This window comes from Panthera pardus, unplaced genomic scaffold, assembly GCF_024362965.1.
Source record: "Panthera pardus isolate Hobbes unplaced genomic scaffold, ASM2436296v1 HiC_scaffold_15, whole genome shotgun sequence".
Classification (NCBI taxonomy): Eukaryota; Metazoa; Chordata; class Mammalia; order Carnivora; family Felidae; genus Panthera; species Panthera pardus.
In genome coordinates, this window is record NW_026526710.1 from 86,111,916 (window position 1) to 86,132,683 (window position 20,768).

At 47.0% G+C, this 20,768-nt stretch overlaps 1 protein-coding gene across 4 annotated transcripts in view; it reads left to right on the forward strand.

Annotated features, from left to right (window-relative positions):
- ZNF236 (zinc finger protein 236) overlaps nucleotides 1-20,768 on the forward strand; it is a 106,327-nt gene that overhangs the window by 4,318 nt on the left and 81,241 nt on the right. For all 4 annotated transcript variants that reach the window (XR_008422321.1, XM_053902850.1, XM_053902848.1 and 1 more), the window contains exons 2-3: nucleotides 10,659-10,801; nucleotides 12,517-12,681. Coding sequence is in view for 3 of the 4 variants with exons in the window: in XM_053902850.1 (XP_053758825.1) it covers nucleotides 10,659-10,801; nucleotides 12,517-12,681 (308 nt within the window). In the remaining variant the exon portion in view is untranslated. The remainder of the gene's footprint in view (nucleotides 1-10,658; nucleotides 10,802-12,516; nucleotides 12,682-20,768) is intronic.

Consider the following 20,768-nt stretch of genomic DNA (forward strand, 5'->3'; position numbering starts at 1 on the left):
CTGAGAGCTGAGACGGAGCTTGAGCCAAATGGATCCACAAGTCCTCTGTTGCTCAGATGATCACTTCAGGCCACTCCAGATTTTATTACGCGCGTTCAGGAAGCTGCTGTCCCCTCCAAGGGCACCGGGCTAGTGGGAAGGGCTCAGCAGTAGGATTTTGTGTGCGAGACGGCAGGAGGCCCCGTGCCCTCAGATTTAGAGGTGAATCCTCTGCTTCAGCGGGTGGAACTAGGTACTCCTGGCGTAACAGTTAAGGGGAGACAGATTCTGCTTCGAAGAAGAACTTTCTGACAATATCAGGTGTCCAAGGATGAAAATATATATATTTTTAATTTATTTTGAGACAGAGAGAGACAGAGCATGAGCAGGGGAGGGGCAGAGAGAGAGGGAGACACAGAATCGGAAGCAGGCTCCGGGCTCTGAGCTGTCAGCACAGATCCTGACATGGGGCTCGAACTCACGGACTGTGAGATCATGACCTGAGCTGAAGTCGGATGCCCAACCAACTGTGCCACCCAGGCGCCCCGAAAAGATTTTTTGATAAAGGAGTACCCTTCACTCTCTGTAGTTGAACTTTTTAGGTAGGCAGAAACTTGGAGTTTTTAGTATTTTGAGGAAAGTGTATTAGGCAACACAAAATTTAAAGATTTTACTATCCTGGAAACAAGTAGTGAGTTAACATGAGTTCAAAATCTTGGTCTTTTCACAATAAAGGAAAAATATTTCATTATAAGGATGAATTTAAAAAAAAATCTTGGTCTCTGACACAAATACAGCCTGGGAAAACTGTACTACACCATAATTCTTCATTAGATAAAATCAATTCAGTGCTTTTTAAAATAATCGTTATCATATATCAAGGTCTTTATATTTTCTCTGTATACAAAGACTGTGTCTCTGCGCCCAACTGTTTTTCAAACTACTTTTAGTGTTAGAACTTTCTTCCGTGAAATAATACAGCAAGGTCTCAAGGGGTGGTTTTCATCCTTGGCGAAACGTTGATGAAATTACCTGAGGAGATTTAAAAAATCCCGATGACCGGGCCTTGAGTCCAGTTACTTCCAAACCGGTGAGGTGGAACCCGGGTGATTCTGCTGTGTGGTCAAGGCTGAAAACCATTGATCTGTGGCAGGGCTGTGCAGGTTGAAAGGCGTGAGACTGAGGGTTTCCGAGATGGCCCTCTAGGGTGCCGTCCCCCCAAATTCCTCTCAGCAGAGCGGGAAAACTGTTGCTTTAGTGGATTCGAATACTTTACCTAATAAGCAGCACCAACAGGGGTCTGAATTCTGAATACGGGAGTCAGCCACAGAGGCTAGCAGAGCAGGGGAAGGTAACAGGTGCCAGTGCTTCTGGGGGTTTCAGAGAAGTGTGGGGGTCCTGTTCTGTCCACGGGGGCGGGTTCCTGCTCTGCTCCGTCCAGTTATCGCCGTGGCTTGTGATTTTTCAAGAGAAGCCAGACCTGTATGTTTTTGAAAGCCTTATTATCGTATTTTGGTAATGATGTTAATCAAACAGAACATCTATACAGGAGGTGTGCGGATTTTAAAGTGAAGAACTTCACGTAGGCACAACATCGGTGGTATCTTAAAAGTTCCTTTTGTTCCTCCCAGTTACTACCACCTCCCTCTCCGCCCCACTGTCCTCTTCTGATACCTCAGGTTAGTTCGACTTGCTTTCAAACTAAGTTGGATTCACAGTATGTACCCTTTTGTTTCTGGCTTCATTCATTCAGCGTTTGCTTTTGTGAGATCATCCCTGTTCTCGTTTATGGGTTTTATTTTTTAATGCTTTTATGTATTTATTTTGAGAGAAAGAGCAAGTGGGGAGGGGCAGAGAGGGAGAGAGAGAATCCCCAGCGGGCTCTGCGCTGTCAGCACAGAGCCCTGCTGGGGGCTGGAGCTCATGAAACCTGAGATCGGGACCTGAGGCAAAATCAAGAGTCTTGACGTTCAACTCACTGAGCCACCCAGGCGCCCCTCCCTGCCATTGTTTGGCAGAGATAGGTTCATTCACATGGTTGTATATTATTCCACTGTGTAACACACTGTCAGTTTGTCCTTTCTGCTCTGGGTGCTTGGATGGTTTCCACTTTGGGGCTATTACAGGTCAGCGCTGCTGTGAACTTGTATGCGTTTCTGGGTCCCAGCAGACACTGCCGAACAGTTGTCTAGTGACTGTGCTAGTTTAATCTCCCACCGGCAGTGTCCGAGAGTCCCGTCTGCGCTGTCCTTTTAAGATCTTAGCTATTCCGGTCTGTGTAGTGTTAATCTTGACTTCTAACTTGCGCTTCGGTGCTAATGAGGACTTTATGTTCATTAGCCGTTTGTTTTCTCTTGTGAGGCTCCTGTTTAAGTCTTTTCCCACTTTCCTCCTGGGTTGGATATCTTATTTATGTATTTTTAGTTAATAGACTTTGCTTTTTATAGCAGTTTCAGGCTTACGTTAAATTGAGCAGAGAGTACCTAGTTCCTCTATACTTCTTATCATCCCCCTCCCCGTCCCCCCCCCCCAGGATTTCCCCTCTTATTCTCATCTTGTGATAGTGTTATATTTGTAACAATGGATCGATTTTGTAGTAAAGTCCCTAGTTTACATTAGGGTTCACTGTCTCCATAGTTCTGCCTGCTCTCAAGTGGGAATCATACCATACAGAGCTTCGGACTGCCCTCTTTCACTAAGCGATACGCAATTAAGATTCCCTCACATCTCTTCATGGCTTGACAGCTCATTTCTTTTTATTGTTGAATAATATCCCATTGTCTGGATGTGCCACAGTCCATTTATTTACATTTTGAAGGGTATCTTGGTTGCTTCCGGTTTTGGGCAGTTGCGACTTGCTATAAACGTTTGTGTGCCGGGTTTTTTGTGCGGACATAAGTTTCCAGCTCGTGTGGGTAAACACTGTGCTGGATGGTGTGGGGAGACTGTGTTTCGCTCTGTAAGACATCGCCGCCCTCTTCCCAAGTGGCTGTGCCATTGTGCATTCTCATCAGCAGAGAATGGGAGTTTCTGTTGCTTCACATCCTCGTTAGCGTTTGGTATTGAGTTTTTTAGACTTTAGTCCTTCTCCTAGGTGTACGGTGGTGTGTCATTGTTTGAACTCGCAGTTCCCTTCTGAGATACAGTGTAAACCATCTTTTTGTATGCTTGCTTGACATCTGTATATTTTTGGTGAAGAGTTGTGTGTCTTTTCATTATTGATTTATAGGAGTTCTTTGTATATACCGTGGAGGAGTTCTTTTACTTTGCCCTTCACTCTTCTGAGGATATCTTTCCATGAAAGAAATTCCCAATCTTAATATTGTCTAACATCAGTTCTTTCACGTTTAGTACTTTTGGGACCTGTGTAGGGAATTTTTGACAGTCGTAAGATCATGGAGACCTTTCCTTAGGTGTTCCATCTAGATGCTTCATTGTTCTACTTCTCACCTGTAGATTGACAGTTCTTCGTCTACTATTTAAGGGCATTTGCATTGTTTTTAGCTGCCGGCTGTCATAGTAGTGCTTCTGTAAGCATTTTTAAACATGTGGTTTGATTTTTTTTTAAGAGAGGGAGAGCACGTGTGGGAGAGGGGCAAAGGGAGAGAGAATTTTAAGCAGACTCCACACCCAGAGCGGAGCCCAGTGCGGGGCTCGATCTCAGGACCATGAGATCGTGACCTGAGCTGAAATCAGTTAGATGCTCAACCGACTGAGCCACCCACGTGCCCCTAAACATGTTTTTGATCCGTGTATGTGCAGGTTTCCGTGGGGCTATACCTGGGAGCTGAATTGCCGGGTTCAGGGTTTATGTGCGTTCAGCTTTGGTCAATGCTGCCAGATGGTTTTCGAGTGATTGTAGTGATTTTAACTCTTTCTCATGGTACATGCGATTTCCAGTTGCTTCATATTTCATCAATCCTTGTTTTCGTCTGTCTTTTTAATTCTGGCCTTCCTAGTAGATGTGCATTTTGCTTTTCTGGAGAAGTATTTTTTGTTTCCTATTTGTTATGACTTGGATTTCCACAACCACCCTGTAAGTTCCCTGTAAGGAAACCAGCCTCATCTTTGGAGGAAGAATTGAGCCAAGCGACGGATTATCTGGTTTGCGGAGACCTTACTGACCACTTGGCAGGACGGACACTCAGAAGTCTCATGACCGCTAGGCCTGTTTTCATCACCATCTCTCTAATCTGTGACCCACGACCCAAACTTTTAAGCTATAGTTACCCGTTTTTAAAGATAGGTACGTTAAAAATAGCACGTCCTACACATACATACGTCATTGGAAATCGGGACAGGCTCTCGGACGGGGCCACGCACAGTTTTCTGTGGCAGTCTTCATTCAGCTCTACCCGATTGTTGTCGCAGTGCTGACATGAACCGTACGTTCGCAGAGATGAGAAACAGCGTTGGCAGCGAATACATCAATAAGAAATGATCCTGTCACATATGGAAAATTAGTTTTGTGCATCGTCTAAGGAGGTTATTCTCAGCAGTAACACTCAGATCAGTCTCAAAAAGGCCCTGTTACTTTTAGACCTTGGGCCTAGATATGTTTTAGCTAGCTGGTGGGGCTTTAGATCCTGGAGGCTTTATTTTGTTGTAATTTTAATGCACTGTAGTTTTGTTAAATTTGGATAACGTGTGGTGTCTAAATATATAGCCACCTGAGTTTAAAGTCTTTCTTTAGAAATCAAAATTTACAGGTAATAAAAGCAAATATTTGAAAGAGGATTTGATACTCCTTTTAAAAGCAGAGAAAATGTAATCTGAGTCATGAAAGGGGACCAGGTACCTACTGACGGGCATTGAAAGTGCTCCTGGGTAAAGGTAAACTTTACCGTGGGAATATGAGCGGCCTGACCCTGTTAGGGATCATGTAATGAGTTTCTGACCAAGTATTTATCTTTAACTCTGTGCCACAGATATGTTTCATATCATGTATCATGAAACCAGTGCCAGTGTTTCTGACTCTGATTCTCATTGAAACTCCTCATGGTTGTTTTTTTTTTTTTTAATGTTTGTTTATTTTTTAGAGAGAGAGAGAGAGACAGAGCATGGGTGGGGGAGGAGCAGAGAGAGAGGGAGACACAGAATCTGAAGCAGACTCCAGGCTCCAAGCTGTCAGCACAGAGCCTGACATGGGGCTCGAACTCACCAGCCATGAAATCATGACCTAAGCTGAAGTCGGACACCCAACCGACTGAGCCACCCAGGCACCCCAAAACTCCTCATGGTTTTGACCAGTGCTTTGGCTTGACGGTCCGTTGAATCTATTTTATACGGAAAGAACACAAGCAGTCTTGGGCTGATAACTGACATAAAGTACTGTTGATAGAATCCCAGTTCATCTGCTGTTTTCACAGTAGGCATAATGTTGAATTTGGGGTCTTGTCTCAGAAATCAGGACCTTAAGAGGCAGGGAAGCCCGATTCTAGGACTGAAAGTCACTCCCACTTCTGCCCTGGCTTATTGTGTGATTTTGACCAAGTAGCTAAATTTCTCTGGGGTCTTTGTTTCCTTAGTTATGCAGCCAAGGTATGGACTGTATAACTCACCATTCCCCCAGAGTAAATTTTATCTCTTACTTTTTAATTCTTTTTGAACAGGTAATACATTCTAATGGTTTGGAATTTTAAAAAATGGAAGTCCCTTTCCCAGCCCTCGTCCCACTCACGTAGTTGCCATTTTTACAGGTCACCAATGCTGTTATTTTTTTCTGTAGTTTCTCAAGGATATCGTGTGCACATACAAGCAAACGCACGGTAAATCTCTGCCCCATCGTCCCTTTATTAAAGCAGTAATAGCACCGCGAACATACTGCTTTTTTCATCGACTACATTTTGAGAATTACCTTCCATTTCCAAATGAATATTTACTTAATAGTAGATACATTTGAATAGATGATAGAGGTCAGATTCAAACAGTGCCAGAATCTTCCCCGACAGTACTCGCCTCTCTCGGTGCGGGCACTCCTGAGTTGACAGATGCTTGTTCCTTCTGAGAGGAAAGCGGGTGCTTGTGGCTGGAGCTGTTGACCGGAGCACTGGGTTTTTTGAAAGATTCTAGGGAGAAGATAATGGCTCCTGGAACAACCACATGGCTAGAGAACATGTGCGCAAAGTCAGAATGGTTGGTGGGTACGCAACAAGCTGGAGAAGTACCGAGTGTAACTTAGGTCATTTTGAGGCGTGAGTCAGGCTGAAAGTGGAGATTAGGTATGTTGGTCTTGGGAGCTTCAGACAACCGGGGAGAGACCGAAAGAGTCATAACTTTCATCTTATCTCCGACTACTTAGCAAATACTCGCTGGGCGCTCAGGACGTGCCAGGCTTTGAGCGAGGCTTTGGAGACACCGTGATGACCTAGATAGGCTCATGGGCCCAGACCCCCCCATGCTTGCCCCTGAACTGCTCCTGCCCGAATGCTGGCCCGTGTGGGGGGAGCAGCAGGAATCCGAGAACAGGAGCAAGTAGGAAGCAGTAAGAGAAAGGAGAGAATGGTAGGGAAGTGGCCCCCGCATGAAGCAGGGTGGTGGCTGTCAGACTCCCCGGGGCCCACGGGGCAGCCTCAGAAGGCAGCTGGGGTCAGGGGGCAGAGGTCACGTGGGTAGAGAGCTGGGTTCCTGGGGACAGGGCGGGGTGTTGGAAGACGGACCTATCGCAGAAGATAGGTCAATGATATTTTGGAAGGTTTTTATTCAAAAACATGAAAAGAGATACAAAGTTTAGGGGTTAGTTCAGTCTAGAAACTGAAACTGGTGTATCTCATTTTAATATTGATTATATAATTATAATTACATAATTAGTATGCACACTATGTAATATATAATTATAATTATATCGATTAATAATAATTATCGATACTGATATCCGATATTTAATACTGAGAATGCCTCAGCAGGATTTATGGATAGCCGAGGTCATCAATGCACGGTGCTTGAGAATTTCAGTCAGGAGATGCAGATTTGAGGTAGGTCAGTGGAATGCTATAAATGTAATAGATTTTGTGGAACTCTCATGTCACAGACAGGCATTTTGTAGAAGACATCAACTTAGAGGGGCACCGGACTGGCTCAGGAAGAGGAGCACAGAGCTCTTGATCTCTGGGTTGTGAGTTCGAGGTCCACATTGGGTGTAGGGATTACTTAAAAATAAGATCTTTGAAAAAAAAAAAGAGAGGGGGGCCTGGGTGGCTGAGTCGGTTAAGCGTCCAACTTCAGCTCGGGTCATGATCTTGTGGCTTATGGGTTTGAGCCCCACTTCGGGCTCTGTGCTGACAGCTCACAGCCCGGAGCCTGCTTCTGATTCTGTGTCTTCCTCTCTGCCCCTCCTCCCTTAATTGGAGATAAGGAGCAGACCTTTGCCATTAAGATTTAGCTGACTGGGCTGAGCTGCCATGCCCGGTCTGGGAAGAGGACCAGTTCGTAAGAGAGCTCGTCCCGTCCCAGGTCCTTACAGAGCAGGCCTGCATACAGCTGTGGAGCAGTGTGGTTGTGGAGGGCCGTGGAGGGCCGTGGAGCGGAAGGACAGCATTAGAGGTGGCTGTGCCCCTCAGTCATTGGCAGGCTTGTCCTCGTAGTGCCAGGAGGCGTTATCTGTCTCATTTCATCTGAGCGACTCTGAGGCTTTATTGTTTTGGGGCTGGTCAGTTACTATATACTCTTGAGAATCTCCGTGTGGAGTTAAATGATTCTGAAACTAGTGTTCACATTTTTTTCGAGGAAAACAAAGCTGCTCAAACAATTTTTTTTAAAGTTTATTTATTTTTCGGGGGCGTGGGGGGGGAGAGGATCCCAAGCAGGCTCCACCTCCGCGTAGAGCCTGACACAGGGCTCGATCTCACAGACCCTGAGATCTTGACCTGAGCTGAGTTCAAGAGTCTGACTCTTAACTGACTGAGCCACCCAGACGCCCCTGCTCAATTTCTGATCTTTGTACCGTCAGTGTTTGTTTAAATTTGGTGGTGAATTTGTGTCCTTGGAGTCAGGAAGGGTGGACAGTTGAAGAGAATGTGTTCGTGCCTGTGTGTTAGGTGACTGGGTAAACTGATCTCAGAGTGATCATCCCCTGCCTCTGGGGGCGGGGATGGGCAGAAAGGCGTACTTGAAAAATCCTGGCCTGAGTGAACTCTTAGATTTGGGCCCTGCTGGATGCAGGTGGCTCTGTGCTTACTCTGCGTGTGTGGAGTCGGGTACAGAGGACACCGACCTGATTTGGACAGCATCAGGAACGTGTGCTGCCCGAGTGTCACGTGACGTTCCTCGGGCCGCTTCTTAACAATGCAGCTGTCCCCAGGAGGGCGGACCGTTCGTGTGATCACGCCTTACTTAGATCCATGGCCCCTTAAACAATCTGGTGGCCTCTGTGGCTGCGGACATGCTACCTCTCCCCCAGCACAATGGGAAGTGCGTGGACGTGTGGGTTTCACAGGGTTTGTGGACCTCCTAAGCTCATCCTAAGGATACATTTGTTTCATGGGCTTCTTTCTGAACAACACGTACTCTGTGGACCGGAAATTGGAAATTTGAATGAACTTGAAGAGGTGATAGGCGAAAGAGTTCTTTGTAAGGCCCGGGACGCTGTCCGGAAAGAACAGTGTGCATGATAGAGCCCACCTCGCCCTGGGAGGAAGGCTTCGTACTTTCTCAGTGCAGAGAAATGACGTGTGCAAAGCCTGTGCCCCCAAAGCAGAGCAGAAGTCGAGAGATGCTGTGGATTTTAAAATTATGCTCGCTGTGGAAACTAAGACATGTTTTTCCCTTGTAGTTACGCTTTGATTTGAATAATCATTTTAAGTTTGTGTTTGAACCAAATTAATAGTGTATTATCACTGGTGGAAGGGACGTACTGAAAACATGATTTTAGTATGTTTTGAGCTTCGTTAAGGAGGGAGGTCTTGCTTCTTAAGATAAAAATCTTCCCTGGAAAAGTCTTAATTCATAAGCAAAACAATGTGATTTTCAGGTTTGAGTGTATAGTCTCTTATCTCTTGGGTTTTATCTGTTAGTTGCAGGTAATTACATAATTACATCCTTTCTCATTTTGGGCTGTCATTAAGCAGTTTCAGCATAGACGCTATGAACATTGTTTCGTTCTACGTCCCGAAGTAGCCTTTTAGTTTTGTGTTTATTGAGGAGCTCTGTCACCACTGTGTTCAGCCATTCGGTGGAAACAGTCGCTACTGAGTTCTTAAAACACAATTTTCAACAGATATTTTACTTGAACATTCTCAACCTCCCAAACTGTTTCTTTCCATAGTACAAACTTTTCCAAAGGGAATAATATATCAATTGATGTCCCAGCAACCATTTTTGGGGGGACCTGGGGAGTCCTAAAACATTTGTTACTAATTTACTGTAGAAATGTTGAATGCATGTCTGTGAACAGAATGTGGATATAGTTGAAGATAAATAGAATAAAAGTTATGTGCATCTTTTCTATAGTAGACCTGTTTGTTTCTGGATGAAGTTGTGGTCTATCGAACTATGTCAGTGTTTCTAGAAACGAATCGGCTTTACCCGGGGTCCGCCGGAGGAATTCTTGAAGGTGCCACCCACTCTCTGTGCCCGGCCACCCCACCTCCTCCGTGGCCTGGCCTCTGCCCCGCCCCCCATCCGTGGCCACACTTCTCCTTCAGGGCACTTGCACCTTAGGAGAAGGACTTTTGGCCAAACTTGGAACTGTGGCTTCTTTTCTCAAGGGAGGCATTTAAAGGTCTTTTGAAAATGTGGAATGCCCATGTTTACCACATGGACGTTTGAGAAATAGAACACTTTCTAACACTAGAGTCTTAAAATCAACCCTACTTTACTTCCAGATTTCTAAATTTTAATGTTTTTGAGTCAGATTTGATACAAAGAGTCGTACGTGCTGTTATTTCTAGCTCTCGTATCATTAACATGTATTATGTATTTGTGTCTAAATTATAGTAAGACTTGGAGTTTATTTAAAGAGTTGTAGCAGTTTTGGACATCTTTATTTCCTGAAATTCTTGACGAATTTTTGTGATTATTGCATATTTTTATTAGAAAATACTCTTATGTTTGTAGCTGTTGACCTGAGTGGTGTCGAGAAGCGTATCGTGAGGCCCAGGGCTCATCCGGAGGGAGCACTGCCGGCCTCCGTCCGTCTGACCGGTAACCATCGGGGGACGAGTTTTCTCCTCGTTGACTTATCTTGCTCTGCGGCAGTTTTCAGAGGTGGATTGAGTGCTCCAGTTAGCTTTTCTGTCTCCACCTGAGTTTTGTTTGCTGCGTGATGGAAGAGGAACAGTGGGGGTTATCGGTGAATCCTCAAAGTGGCTTAGAGGTGAAATGCCTCTGCGATTTCAGGTGGCTTTGAAACCATGTTAAGGCCAAAGTCAAGGCGAAGAGACTTGGCTTTCGTGTGTCTTTGTGTGGATATCAAGCTCAGGAGTTTAGCTTCAGGTTTCTAAAAACCCTACCACGGGGACTTAGAATTCTTTCGTGCTGTGCCTCAGGCGTCCCAGCGTTTCTCGTATCTAATTTAAGAACGTGTCCGCTTAAAACATTTAAGATACTATTAATTTCTTCTAAATTCTCTCGTAAATCTCTGACGTCATTTGGTTTCTAAATAGTAACCAAATAACTTAGTTTTATTTATGTGATGAGAATAACAACTGGTATTTATTGTCTATACTTATGCAATTTTATAGATGGAGTTTTAACATTGAATGCGGAGAACACTAATTATGCCTATCAAGTTCCAAACTTCCATAAGTGTGAAATCTGTCTGCTATCTTTTCCAAAAGAGTCCCAGTTTCAACGCCACATGAGGGATCACGAGCGAAATGACAAGGTATGTATTCTCAAGAGGGGTGTCAGAAATGTGAGCGTTGAAACTGGAGGTATTGTGAAAATCACCACGTCAAATAAGACTTTTCCTTGTAAGTTAGATTCCTCAGTCGTGGAGCGTTTTATCTTACGTCAGTAAATCTTTGACGTTTTGTGTTAAGTTGTAGTCGTTTCCTAGCCATTATATTGGTTAATGAGACGAAGGGGGGGTTCGCCTAGGGAATCTAGGTGTTGAAGTTCTCTGTCAGCGGACGAAAGAAATAATCTTGAAACGGACTTTCAGTAGTTCGCTTTCTGTATGCCTGAACACAACATTGGTGTATCTTGATGGGTTTGTCTCCAGCAGGGAGCGTTATCCTTAAGGTGTCTTGCATTTTATAAGAGATTCCAGATACTTTAGATCGAATTTCAGCAGGGACTAACACTATCTTAAATAGAGATTTGAATCTTTCTTTTCAAGGCCCCTTGTGGGCTAGGTTAAGAGTATTAGCGTCCTAATGGAATGATCTGCCTGATAGATAGGAAGTGGCAGTTAGAACCACCATTAAAAAGTGGTTGTTGACTTTCCTCTGGATGAGGAGAACGTAAGCCGGTGAGCCATTCGAGTTCAGATGACCAGGGAAGTCTCCTCTGGAGAACAAGAGGTGACTCACTCTGGCTTTGTCTGCAGTGCGAATATTAGAGATAACATATGACCAAGTATAATAACGTTAGTGCTGGTACCGACTGGGACCACCCTCCCAAGCGGAAAATCTGAAAATACTGACTCTTCAGGGTCTTGATACTTCAGAAATGCCAGCGATTACTTTATCTTTCTACAAGTAAGTGGCAGAATACTTTTCATTTGGGGGAAATTTTAGACCGTGAGAATCAACTCTCTGAAAACCTAAAAATGTTGATTACTTGTTTTACTTGAAGTGATATTGTTCAGAGCAGTAGAGTTGATCAGCAAAGAACAGAAAAATCCAACCCAGTGAGTTGAAATTTCTCCCCTTTCTTTTCTTTTCTTTTTTTTTAATGTTTGTTTATTTATTTGAGAGAGAGAGAGAGAGGGAACACGAGAACGCCCAAGTGGGGGAGGGGCAGAGAGGGAGGGAGACAGAATCCGAAGCAGGCTCCAGGCTCTGAGCTGTCAGCACAGAGCCCTACTGGGGGCTCGAACCCACAAACTGCGAGATCATGACCTGAGCTGAAGTCAGACGCTTAACCGGCTGAGCCACCCAGGCGCCCATACGTATATTTTTTTAAATGTTTATTTATTTATTTTTGACAGAGAGCAAGAGAGCATGAAGGAGCACAAGTGAGGGAGGGGCAGAGACAGGGAGACAGAACCTGAAACAGGCTCCGGGCTCTGAGCTGTCAGCACAGAGCCCAACGTGGGGCTTGAACCCACAAATTGCGCTAAGTCGGATGCTCGACCGACTGAGCCACCTAGGTGCCCACGTTTATTTTCATAGAGACTGTATCCTGACGCATTTATATGCAGCATTTCTTTTTCAAGATATTTTCTACATACACGTGTTGTCATCCTTATAATCTTCTGAGGAATTTTGCAAGGAGCTTTGCTGTGTCCATTTTGGATTTATTGACTTCAGGTCCAGAAGAGACTTCAGAAATTCCTTAGAAAGATTGTAGATCGTGGTACTTGTTGATATTTGAATGACATTTATTATGGAAAGATTGTGTTTCAGTGGCTTCTTGACTTTTCTCTCCAAATAGCCACATCGATGTGACCAGTGCCCCCAAACATTTAATGTTGAATTCAACCTGACACTTCATAAATGCACCCACAATGGGGAAGACCCTACCTGTCCTGTGTGTAACAAGAAGTTCTCCAGAGTGGCTAGTCTCAAAGCGCATATTATGCTGCATGAAAAGGAAGAGGTAATTATTTTGGCCTATACTTTGTTCATGGATTTTTAAAATGCATCTAATCCTTAGGGGGATTTTAGGTGGAAACTAGTGTAAAAAAGCCTTGCGTATAGATTTCAAGGAGATAATTATCACTAAATGTGCCTTGGCTGAATCTCTAGTTGACTGACAAAACGTTTTCTTTTTCGGCTATGTCAGTACCTTAGGGCAGAGACCCTTCAATGTTTGGTATATTTCCCCTACCCACCCACCCCTTTTTTTTTTTTTTTTTTTTTTTTTAATCAGAAATGAACTTTTGTAGGATTCTGCAGTGGCCAGAAGTAAATATTCTGTCTCTAAAGACGGTAGTGTCTCCTTGCTTGGCGTCTGAACCCCCTGAGGTGTGGGAATTTGGGGGAAGAGAAGTTCATGATGACCCAAAGCAGGTTAAACACCACAGTCAGGGACTCTGTGAGGACCACAGGTGTGGTATTGGGAGCACTCGAGGGCCGACGGGGCTGCAGTGCTGATGAGGGAAACGCAGGCTCTCTGTCGCTGGTGAGGGGGCGGGGGTGCTTGTGTCTGCAGTGTGTAAATGGCTGCTGCTTTGAAAATATTAACCCCCCCATATCTCTGCTTATTGTGTAAAATTAGGAACATGCAAAAAAGTAAAAAGGGGAAAATAAAAGTTTTAATTCTACTCTCCAAGGATGGTTACAGATAACCGTTTGGTATATTTTCCTCCTGAGACAGAAAAACAAATACATGATTGAAGTCGCATGCGGAAAATTTGCATCCTAAAAATTGAGTTCATACTTTCTACATAGGTTTGTCTCTTCTTTTTATATGTCTTTGCTTTTTAATACAAAATAATGTGTTTTTATCTTTTTGAAACTTACTGTATAGGTAATATGTATTTACTTTGGAAAAAAGCTGGAAACTAAAGATTAAGAAGAGTAACATTATTAAAAGAACCAATGATCACAACATTTAGAGAGAATGCGTGTATAATCTTTCAGACTTTTTTTTTGCTATATGTGCTTTCCATAATAGTTTATATATATATAAGAATAGTTTAAAATTGTTTTTTAATGTTTATTCATTTTTTGAGAGACAGAGAGAGATAGATCATGAGCGGGGTAGGGCAGAGAGAGAGAGGGAGACACAGAATCCGAAGCAGGCTCCAGGCTCCGAGCTGTCAGCACAGAGCCCGACGTGGGCTCACAAACCATGAGATCGTGACCTGAGCCGAAATCGGGTGCATAACTGACTGAACCACCTGGATGCCCCTATCCTTTTTTAATATTATAAATAATACGTCTTTCTATGCATCTTTAATTATTTCATTAGGATAGATGCCTACAGTTGGATTTGCTGAATTGATAATACTTTTTCAGGTCTTTATAGAATGCCACGTTATGTTGTGGGAAGCCCGTGCTGCTTTATACGTTCTCCCGCACGGTGTAGGCGTGCCTTGTCTCGCTCGTTGTTTTTGGTTTTGTTTTTGTGTTTTTTGAAAAGCAGAAAACGTGTGTGTTGAACAGTCTATTAAAATATTCTGGACTAATTTCGACACGCACGTGGTAAGAAATCCGAGTGGGGAGGGTGAGAGCAAGGTGTCGAGGCGTCCTGGAAGCGGTGTCTGTCCGCTTGCCTGGCATCCCGGGCGTGTGCAGGTCTCTGCAGCCCGGTCGGTGCGCGCCGTCCGTCCTGCTCCTGTTGTCTTCAGCTGTGCAGCCTCGGTGGCATTCCGCCTGTGTTCATCTGGGCCGTCTCATTCTCTTCAACAACCACACGGTGTCACCTGCAGACGCACGTGCGGAAGTCGGCAGGCCACCGTCCCTCTTCTAGGTGGCCTTCAGCTTTTCGTAGATACAGACAAGGCTGCAGTGAGCAGCGCGTTCAGTTCCAGATCTGGTCCCCGGGACTTGCTCGGAACTCCTTCCCGCATCTAAAATTACTTTGCAAGGCCCCGCCGCGTCTCGCGGTGCAGGTGCACGTGCAGCGCGGCACCCGCACCCGTTGCACCTCGCGGGCGCTCACACCGATCCCTCGGTTCCGGTCCTCCTGTGGGCCTTGCGCTTGCGCCCCGGCTCGGCCCGCGTGTCGGCACGCCCCTCCCCTCCCTCTGCCCTGCAGTTGTCCCTGGAATAGTTCCACAGCCACCTGCTGGGACCCCTGTCCGCGAACCCAGGAAGCCTCGTCCGTCTGGGGAAGTCAGCGCCGGGCTCTGGCGTCCAGTCCACTTCTGTTTCACGTCCGCCCCTTTCCGTCGGATTAAGCACCCGCCCCGGCTTTGGGTTCAGTGAGTGTGACCACACAGCCCACAGCACAGTAGGGATTGAGGGGCGAGGGGGCGTTCGGTTTCGAATATCTGCAAGGTAGCCTACTAGTAGAAGTCGAGATGACAGAGAGTGGCATCAGAACTGCCGTCTCCCTCTGCCCGGTCCTCTCGCGGCTTCGTGGGGGTCACCACCTCCTCGTCCTCCACCGTTGTCTTTGCCGTGGTCCTCTGTGACCATAAGCAAATGTTCGTATATTTCCTGTTTTCCTTTTCTGGTTTGTTACTAATGTGAACTTGAGAATTTTGCCTAGTTAGAAATCGGTTGGTATTTTTATTTTGTTTGAATTACATTTTTAGATTGTTACGGCTGAAAATTGAATGTGTTTACAATATTGAATCTTTGTTGTCAAAACATCTCAGTAATGTTTTATTCAGTGTATTATTTACACTCTTAAGTATTTTAGGATTTTTATTAGCATCGTTTAGGGTTTTTTTCTGTATGTGTTTGTCGTTCGTCTGTAGGAAAGCGATTTTGTATGTTAGCCTTTGTACCTTGCCATTCTGCCAGTTTCTCTGTAAGGTTTTAGCTACACAGCCTCGTCTAGAAATAGTAATCGGGTGATAAGACGTTCTGTTTTCACTAGCATATGGGGGGAGCGTCTCCGATAAAACCAGCTTCTGATCCTGTGTGTCATCGTGGTGTGTAGTCAGTGGTAGCATATCCCCTGACTTTTTATTCTGAAAAAGTTCACACTGAGACGGGTCCAGTGAGCACCTGAGAACAGTGAGTCCTTTACCTGGATCACCAGGCACACCTCTGTCCCCCCGGCCCCACCGCATTGTCCCACTGCTGTTGCCCGTCTGAATACTTGAGTGTGTCATCTCCTGAACGCAAAGACCATTTCCCTCGTCGTCGCAGAACAGTGGCCGCGCTCCAGAATTTAACACTGCTGTAGGGACTCATCCTCAGAGGCGGCACCTAGCAGAGCAAGGGATGACCCCCTGTGGGGGGGCTCACGGGGAGGGAGGGCACGGGTTTGGGGTGGACACCCGGCGGCTTCTGCCGCACTGGGCAGACTTCCCAACGTGTCTCAGTAAGTTTTTTCGGAGGCCAAAACCTAAGAGTTCCTTCTTTCCCTCCCCTCCCCTCCCGTCTTTTTTCTTTTCTTTTCTTTTTTCTTTCCCTTCCTTTCCTTTCCTTTCCTTTCCTTTCCTTTCCTTTCCTTTCCTCTTTCCTTTTCTTTTCTTTTCTTCTCTTTCCTTCTCTTCTCTTCTCTTCTCTTCTCTTCTCTTCTCTTCTCTTTCCTTCTCTTCTCTTCTCTTCTCTTCTCTTCTCTTCTCTTCTCTTCTCTTCTCTTCTCTTCTCTTCTCTTTCAAGTACTTAGATCCAAACAGCATAGTGAGTATTGGTGTTACTGAGTTATGTGAAAGACTTCCGTGCACGGATTAGGTGCTGCACAGCTTTTTGAACCCCGGGATTTCCCATTCCACACTGATTGTCACTCAGTCCTTGCTTGTAACCACAGCAGGTACCGAAAGCCAGCTTCGCAAAGGTCTGATGACAGTGGAGCTGAGTGTCTGGAGCCGCTCGTGTGTCCGGGACCGGACAGCAGTGAGCATCGCACAGCCCTTGACAGTGTCCGCTGTCCCGGGCCCCGTCGTGACTTTGCCCTGGGGCACGTGGTGCCCCGTCCACAGCTTGGGCCTGTGGCTGGCTAACCTCATTCTTCTCGGTGAGGTGGGAGCACTGCTCTGTCTTCATGAGGCCAAGAGCCAAGGCAGTTGGACACAGAGCGGGCGATAAGAGCAGAGCCTGATCAGAGACGCGAGCCGGGCGGTGGTGCAGGTGACGCGTGGCTCGTTGCTGAGAATGGGCCAGTGTGTGTTGGGTACGAGCGAATAGCTGTGTGCAGCCCGGTTAGTGCTTCTGGAGCCTATGTTTTGTGGGCAGAAAGCGTCTGGGCTGGGGTGTGTGTGGCTCCTCCCGCAGGATCACTCAGGCGGGGGCGAAGCGGGCCGGGGCGCCTTCCCCGGGGCACCCGCTCTGGCCCCTCGCGGCCACCCGCGGCTCCCCGACGGCCCCACTCCCCGTGCTCCCCTGTAGTGCTTCTTCGGAGTGGCCTTTTGCAGTCGGCTTGGACCCTGACAGTCGCCTCTCGCTGACAGGAGTTCTTAGTTCCTCGTACGTAACTTTCGGAGTCGTCTCTTGGTCGTATTTTCTCTTGCACACGCTTCGTCCGTATCCCTTCCCAGGTGGTTCCTCCCAGTGGAGCTCACCGTCCTTCCCTCTGATCACGGTCTACGGTTTCACTTCCCTCGTGTCAGTTGTTGTTAGGCTGTGAGACGAGGCCCCGCCTGCAGGCAGCTGGTCCCACCTGACCCTCAGCGTCTTTGCCTTTTACTGTCATGGCTGTGAGAATGTCAATGTTCCGTACTTTCCGACTCTGTTACAGTTTTTCTAGAAAGTCTTCTGAGAGACGTGTCTTCCTGAGATGAGGGGACTCCACGTTTCTCTTGCTGCTGTCCCTGCGATCTGGCTCCTGTCTCATAGCAGCCGGTCTCGGATCGTGAAGGATGGCGGGAGGGGAAGGGCGGGCACCGTCGGGGAAGAGAGGTCTGCGGCACGTGCAGGGACGCGTGGGTGCCCTGTGTGTGCCAAGAAGGCTTCCGGAAGCTGGAGGCAGATACTCGGTGACCTGACTTAGTAACCCCACGCCGGGCAGGAATTTGTGTCTGGGGGGCTTTCCAGGGGCACAAGAAAAAGGGCTTTGCTGTGCTTACTTCAGGTGTGAAAAACGTGTTGGCCTTACGTGAAAAGGAGGGAGCTCGTTCTTGTCTTAAATGCTTGTATCAGGCTCCATCCAGGTTCTGTTTCCGTCGCTCACCTGTCTGGCCCCGTGCAGCTCAGAGCTGGCAGGGTCGCGCTGCCCCCTAGGCTGTCCGGGACCCCCTCCGCCCTCCTCTCTCTTTGAGGTAACCCTGTCGCGTGGTTCGATGAGGAGGACGAAGAGGGCTTCTCCCGAGAGTCACGGTCCTCACGCAGGCTGGTGGCGGGTGAGCAGGATTGGGAGGTGGAATATTTGGTCGGGTAGGAAATCTGTTACTGTGTAAGGAAAGTCTAGGTATTGGACCACAGTTCTCCGTCTTTCCCACATATGTGAAAGTAATACGGTTTTGGCTGCCTTTCTCTGTGCGGTATGTTTGTATTTCTGGGTGATTGTAGAAGAATATGGTGTATGAATGTGACTCCAGGCAGAAGTCCTGTAGTCAGTCACATGCAGAAATAGGCCGTAAGAATCCAGCTAACACGGAGAAGCCCTTCGTCCCAGGCCCCCTCACGGCTGAGATGCCTGGACGAGGCGGAACGGGCGGGTGGAGAGGGCCGGGGGAGGTGGGAGGAGGGCAGGCAGCTGGAGGGCGGGCCTTGGCTTCTTTCTTTCCTCCCCACCACCTGGGCGGGTTGCTGGAGGAGCCTGGTGCCCCTGCCAACACCGTAGATGAAAGCTGCTTCCCCGTAGCCAAAACCGGCAAAAGAGTGGCCACCGTGGGAAGTCTTTCTGACGATGCCCACCCTGCTCCGGCCAAATACTAACTGAAAACCCGCTCGGCAAGGCTTCCAGTGATCTTTCACCACGCCCCGTCCCTGTTCTCAGGAACAGATGGCCCTCTGATCCCGTGACCGCCTGGGAATATGTAGGAGCTGATCCTGCAGCCCTCCCCTGGTAGGAGGCGGCACCCAGGTTCCCCCACCTGATGGTGCCCGTGGAGCCGGGCTGGGACCTGACCTCCCATACTCTGTCTGGCAGGTGCAGGCAGTGGTCCGATTCTCTGCCCAGATAGTGTCCTTTGAGCCTCACCGCACCTGGCCGCAGCAACATTGAACCAGTTGGTGCAGGAAGGACTAGTCTGCCCTGGGCTTTCCACCCGTGGGGTCAGCGGGGCCCTGCGAGGTGAGCCTCTACCCCTGACCTGGTCCTGTGCTGCATCTAAGCAGAGTGACTGCCTGCTGAAAGATAAGCGGAGATCTAGAGTCTACAGCATAATACCCAAAGTGTCCAGGATACAGTTGAAAGTCATCGAGCAGACCAAGAGCCTCGATAGTTCCAACTCTAACGAGGAAAGACAGCAAATACCAACACTGAAATGACCTGGCTGTTGGAATTATTTGGAAGGAATTTTAAAGCAGCCATCCTAAAATTGCTTTACGAATGGTTTTGAAATAAACGAAAAGAATAGAAGAGCCAAAGGGAAATGATAGAGCGGAAAATGCAGTGATTGAAATAGAGAACGCAGTTGAAGGGCTCAGCAGTGGAATAGAAATCCCAGAGGCACCGGAGAAGGCCAGGGGCAGAGAGCAGCCTTAGATGCTGGAGCCTGGAGGGTGTGAGCGCGTGACTGAGAGATGGGGCGGCAGGGAAAGATCATTCGGTGGCCCCAGGGCTGGGGAGACGGAAGGACAGGTGTTACAGGGGGAGTGGTCCCAAGGCAGTTAGTATTATCATATTTTATACCCTGACTTGTAAAAATTCCGTCTTCGGCAAGGTGGAGGCTGATCAGAATGCCATGCATTTCCCTTGACGATTTCTGCTTGCCACTTGTCAGTGAGGGAAACTACGCAGAAGGGTCTGTTCTAGGGGAGGAAGCAGTCGTCACTTCCAGCCTCAAAGATTGCCGTTAGCTCTGACTATGGAGAATGCGGCACAGTGAGAAGACCCTTAGCTGTCCTCCGTGGCTCGAGGACAGGCTCCTTGTCAGGCTTCTGCAAGTGCCGCCAGCTGGCGGGAGGGCGGAAGGCGTGTCCTGGCTCCTTGGGCTTTCCCGGTGTGAAGCAGAGACCATGATGACGCGCTCCATCACGTGGCCTCTTGCTTTGGCCCGGGGGGTGGTTCTTGCCCTTGCTTTTACCAAATGAGCAAACTGCATAACCAGAGTTTTCACTCAGAGAACTGACAAATGTAGAGCTCTCCTAAGATGTACTACTCTGATCATTTGGTAAAAAGGTAAGTAAAAAGAGGATGGGTCTGAGCCAGAGCAATAAAAGAATAAGGTGAGGACAGGGCAGGGTGCTGGGGTCAAGTTTATTTCACAGTGACAAGATGGGAGGCCCGGGGGAGTCCTTAGTGAACGTGAATATTTTGCCATACAAATTGAGCGTTTTCTAAGAGATGCAGCAAATTAGGTGTATTTTTTCTTTTTGACAGTTTCCGGGAGAGAGTTTTCTTATTATCGACAAGATGCTAACGATTCGGTAGTTCATTATTTCCTTAAATTATTATAAAAGAATACTAACTTAAAGTTCTTTGAATTGAAATCATTATGGGGTTGCCTAATATATTCCATTCATCCCTGTCTTTTCCTGCTAAGGATGCTCTCAGTGTCAGTGAACCAGCTCATTTTAATAGGGTTTACACACATCCACAGGGCCATTATGTATAGTAAATGGAAGAAAGTCTGTTGAACGAAATGGTTATATGTTTTGTTATTTGGAGGCAATAGTTTATGCTCATTGACGGGTTACACTCACTTTTTCCCCCTTGCTGGGACAGTTTATTTTGCGGATCATTTAAAAAATTGTATTAGGAACTCTGAACGGGTAAGCTAATCAAACCTCGTGCTCAGTCAGTAGCCCCTACCGATATGTGTCATGCTGAGTTCTTCCTCTGTGCCGCGCTCTATGTGGTGTCTTTAGAGTACCGGTGAGGGCGGGCGTTACTGACATCCGTGTTTCACACACACAGTGGTTAACACCCAAATGCACGTGGCTCGTAACTGGCAGGCTTCATGTGAACCAACCCAACTCCAGAACATCTGGACCAGCGTTACCTAATTGACATAC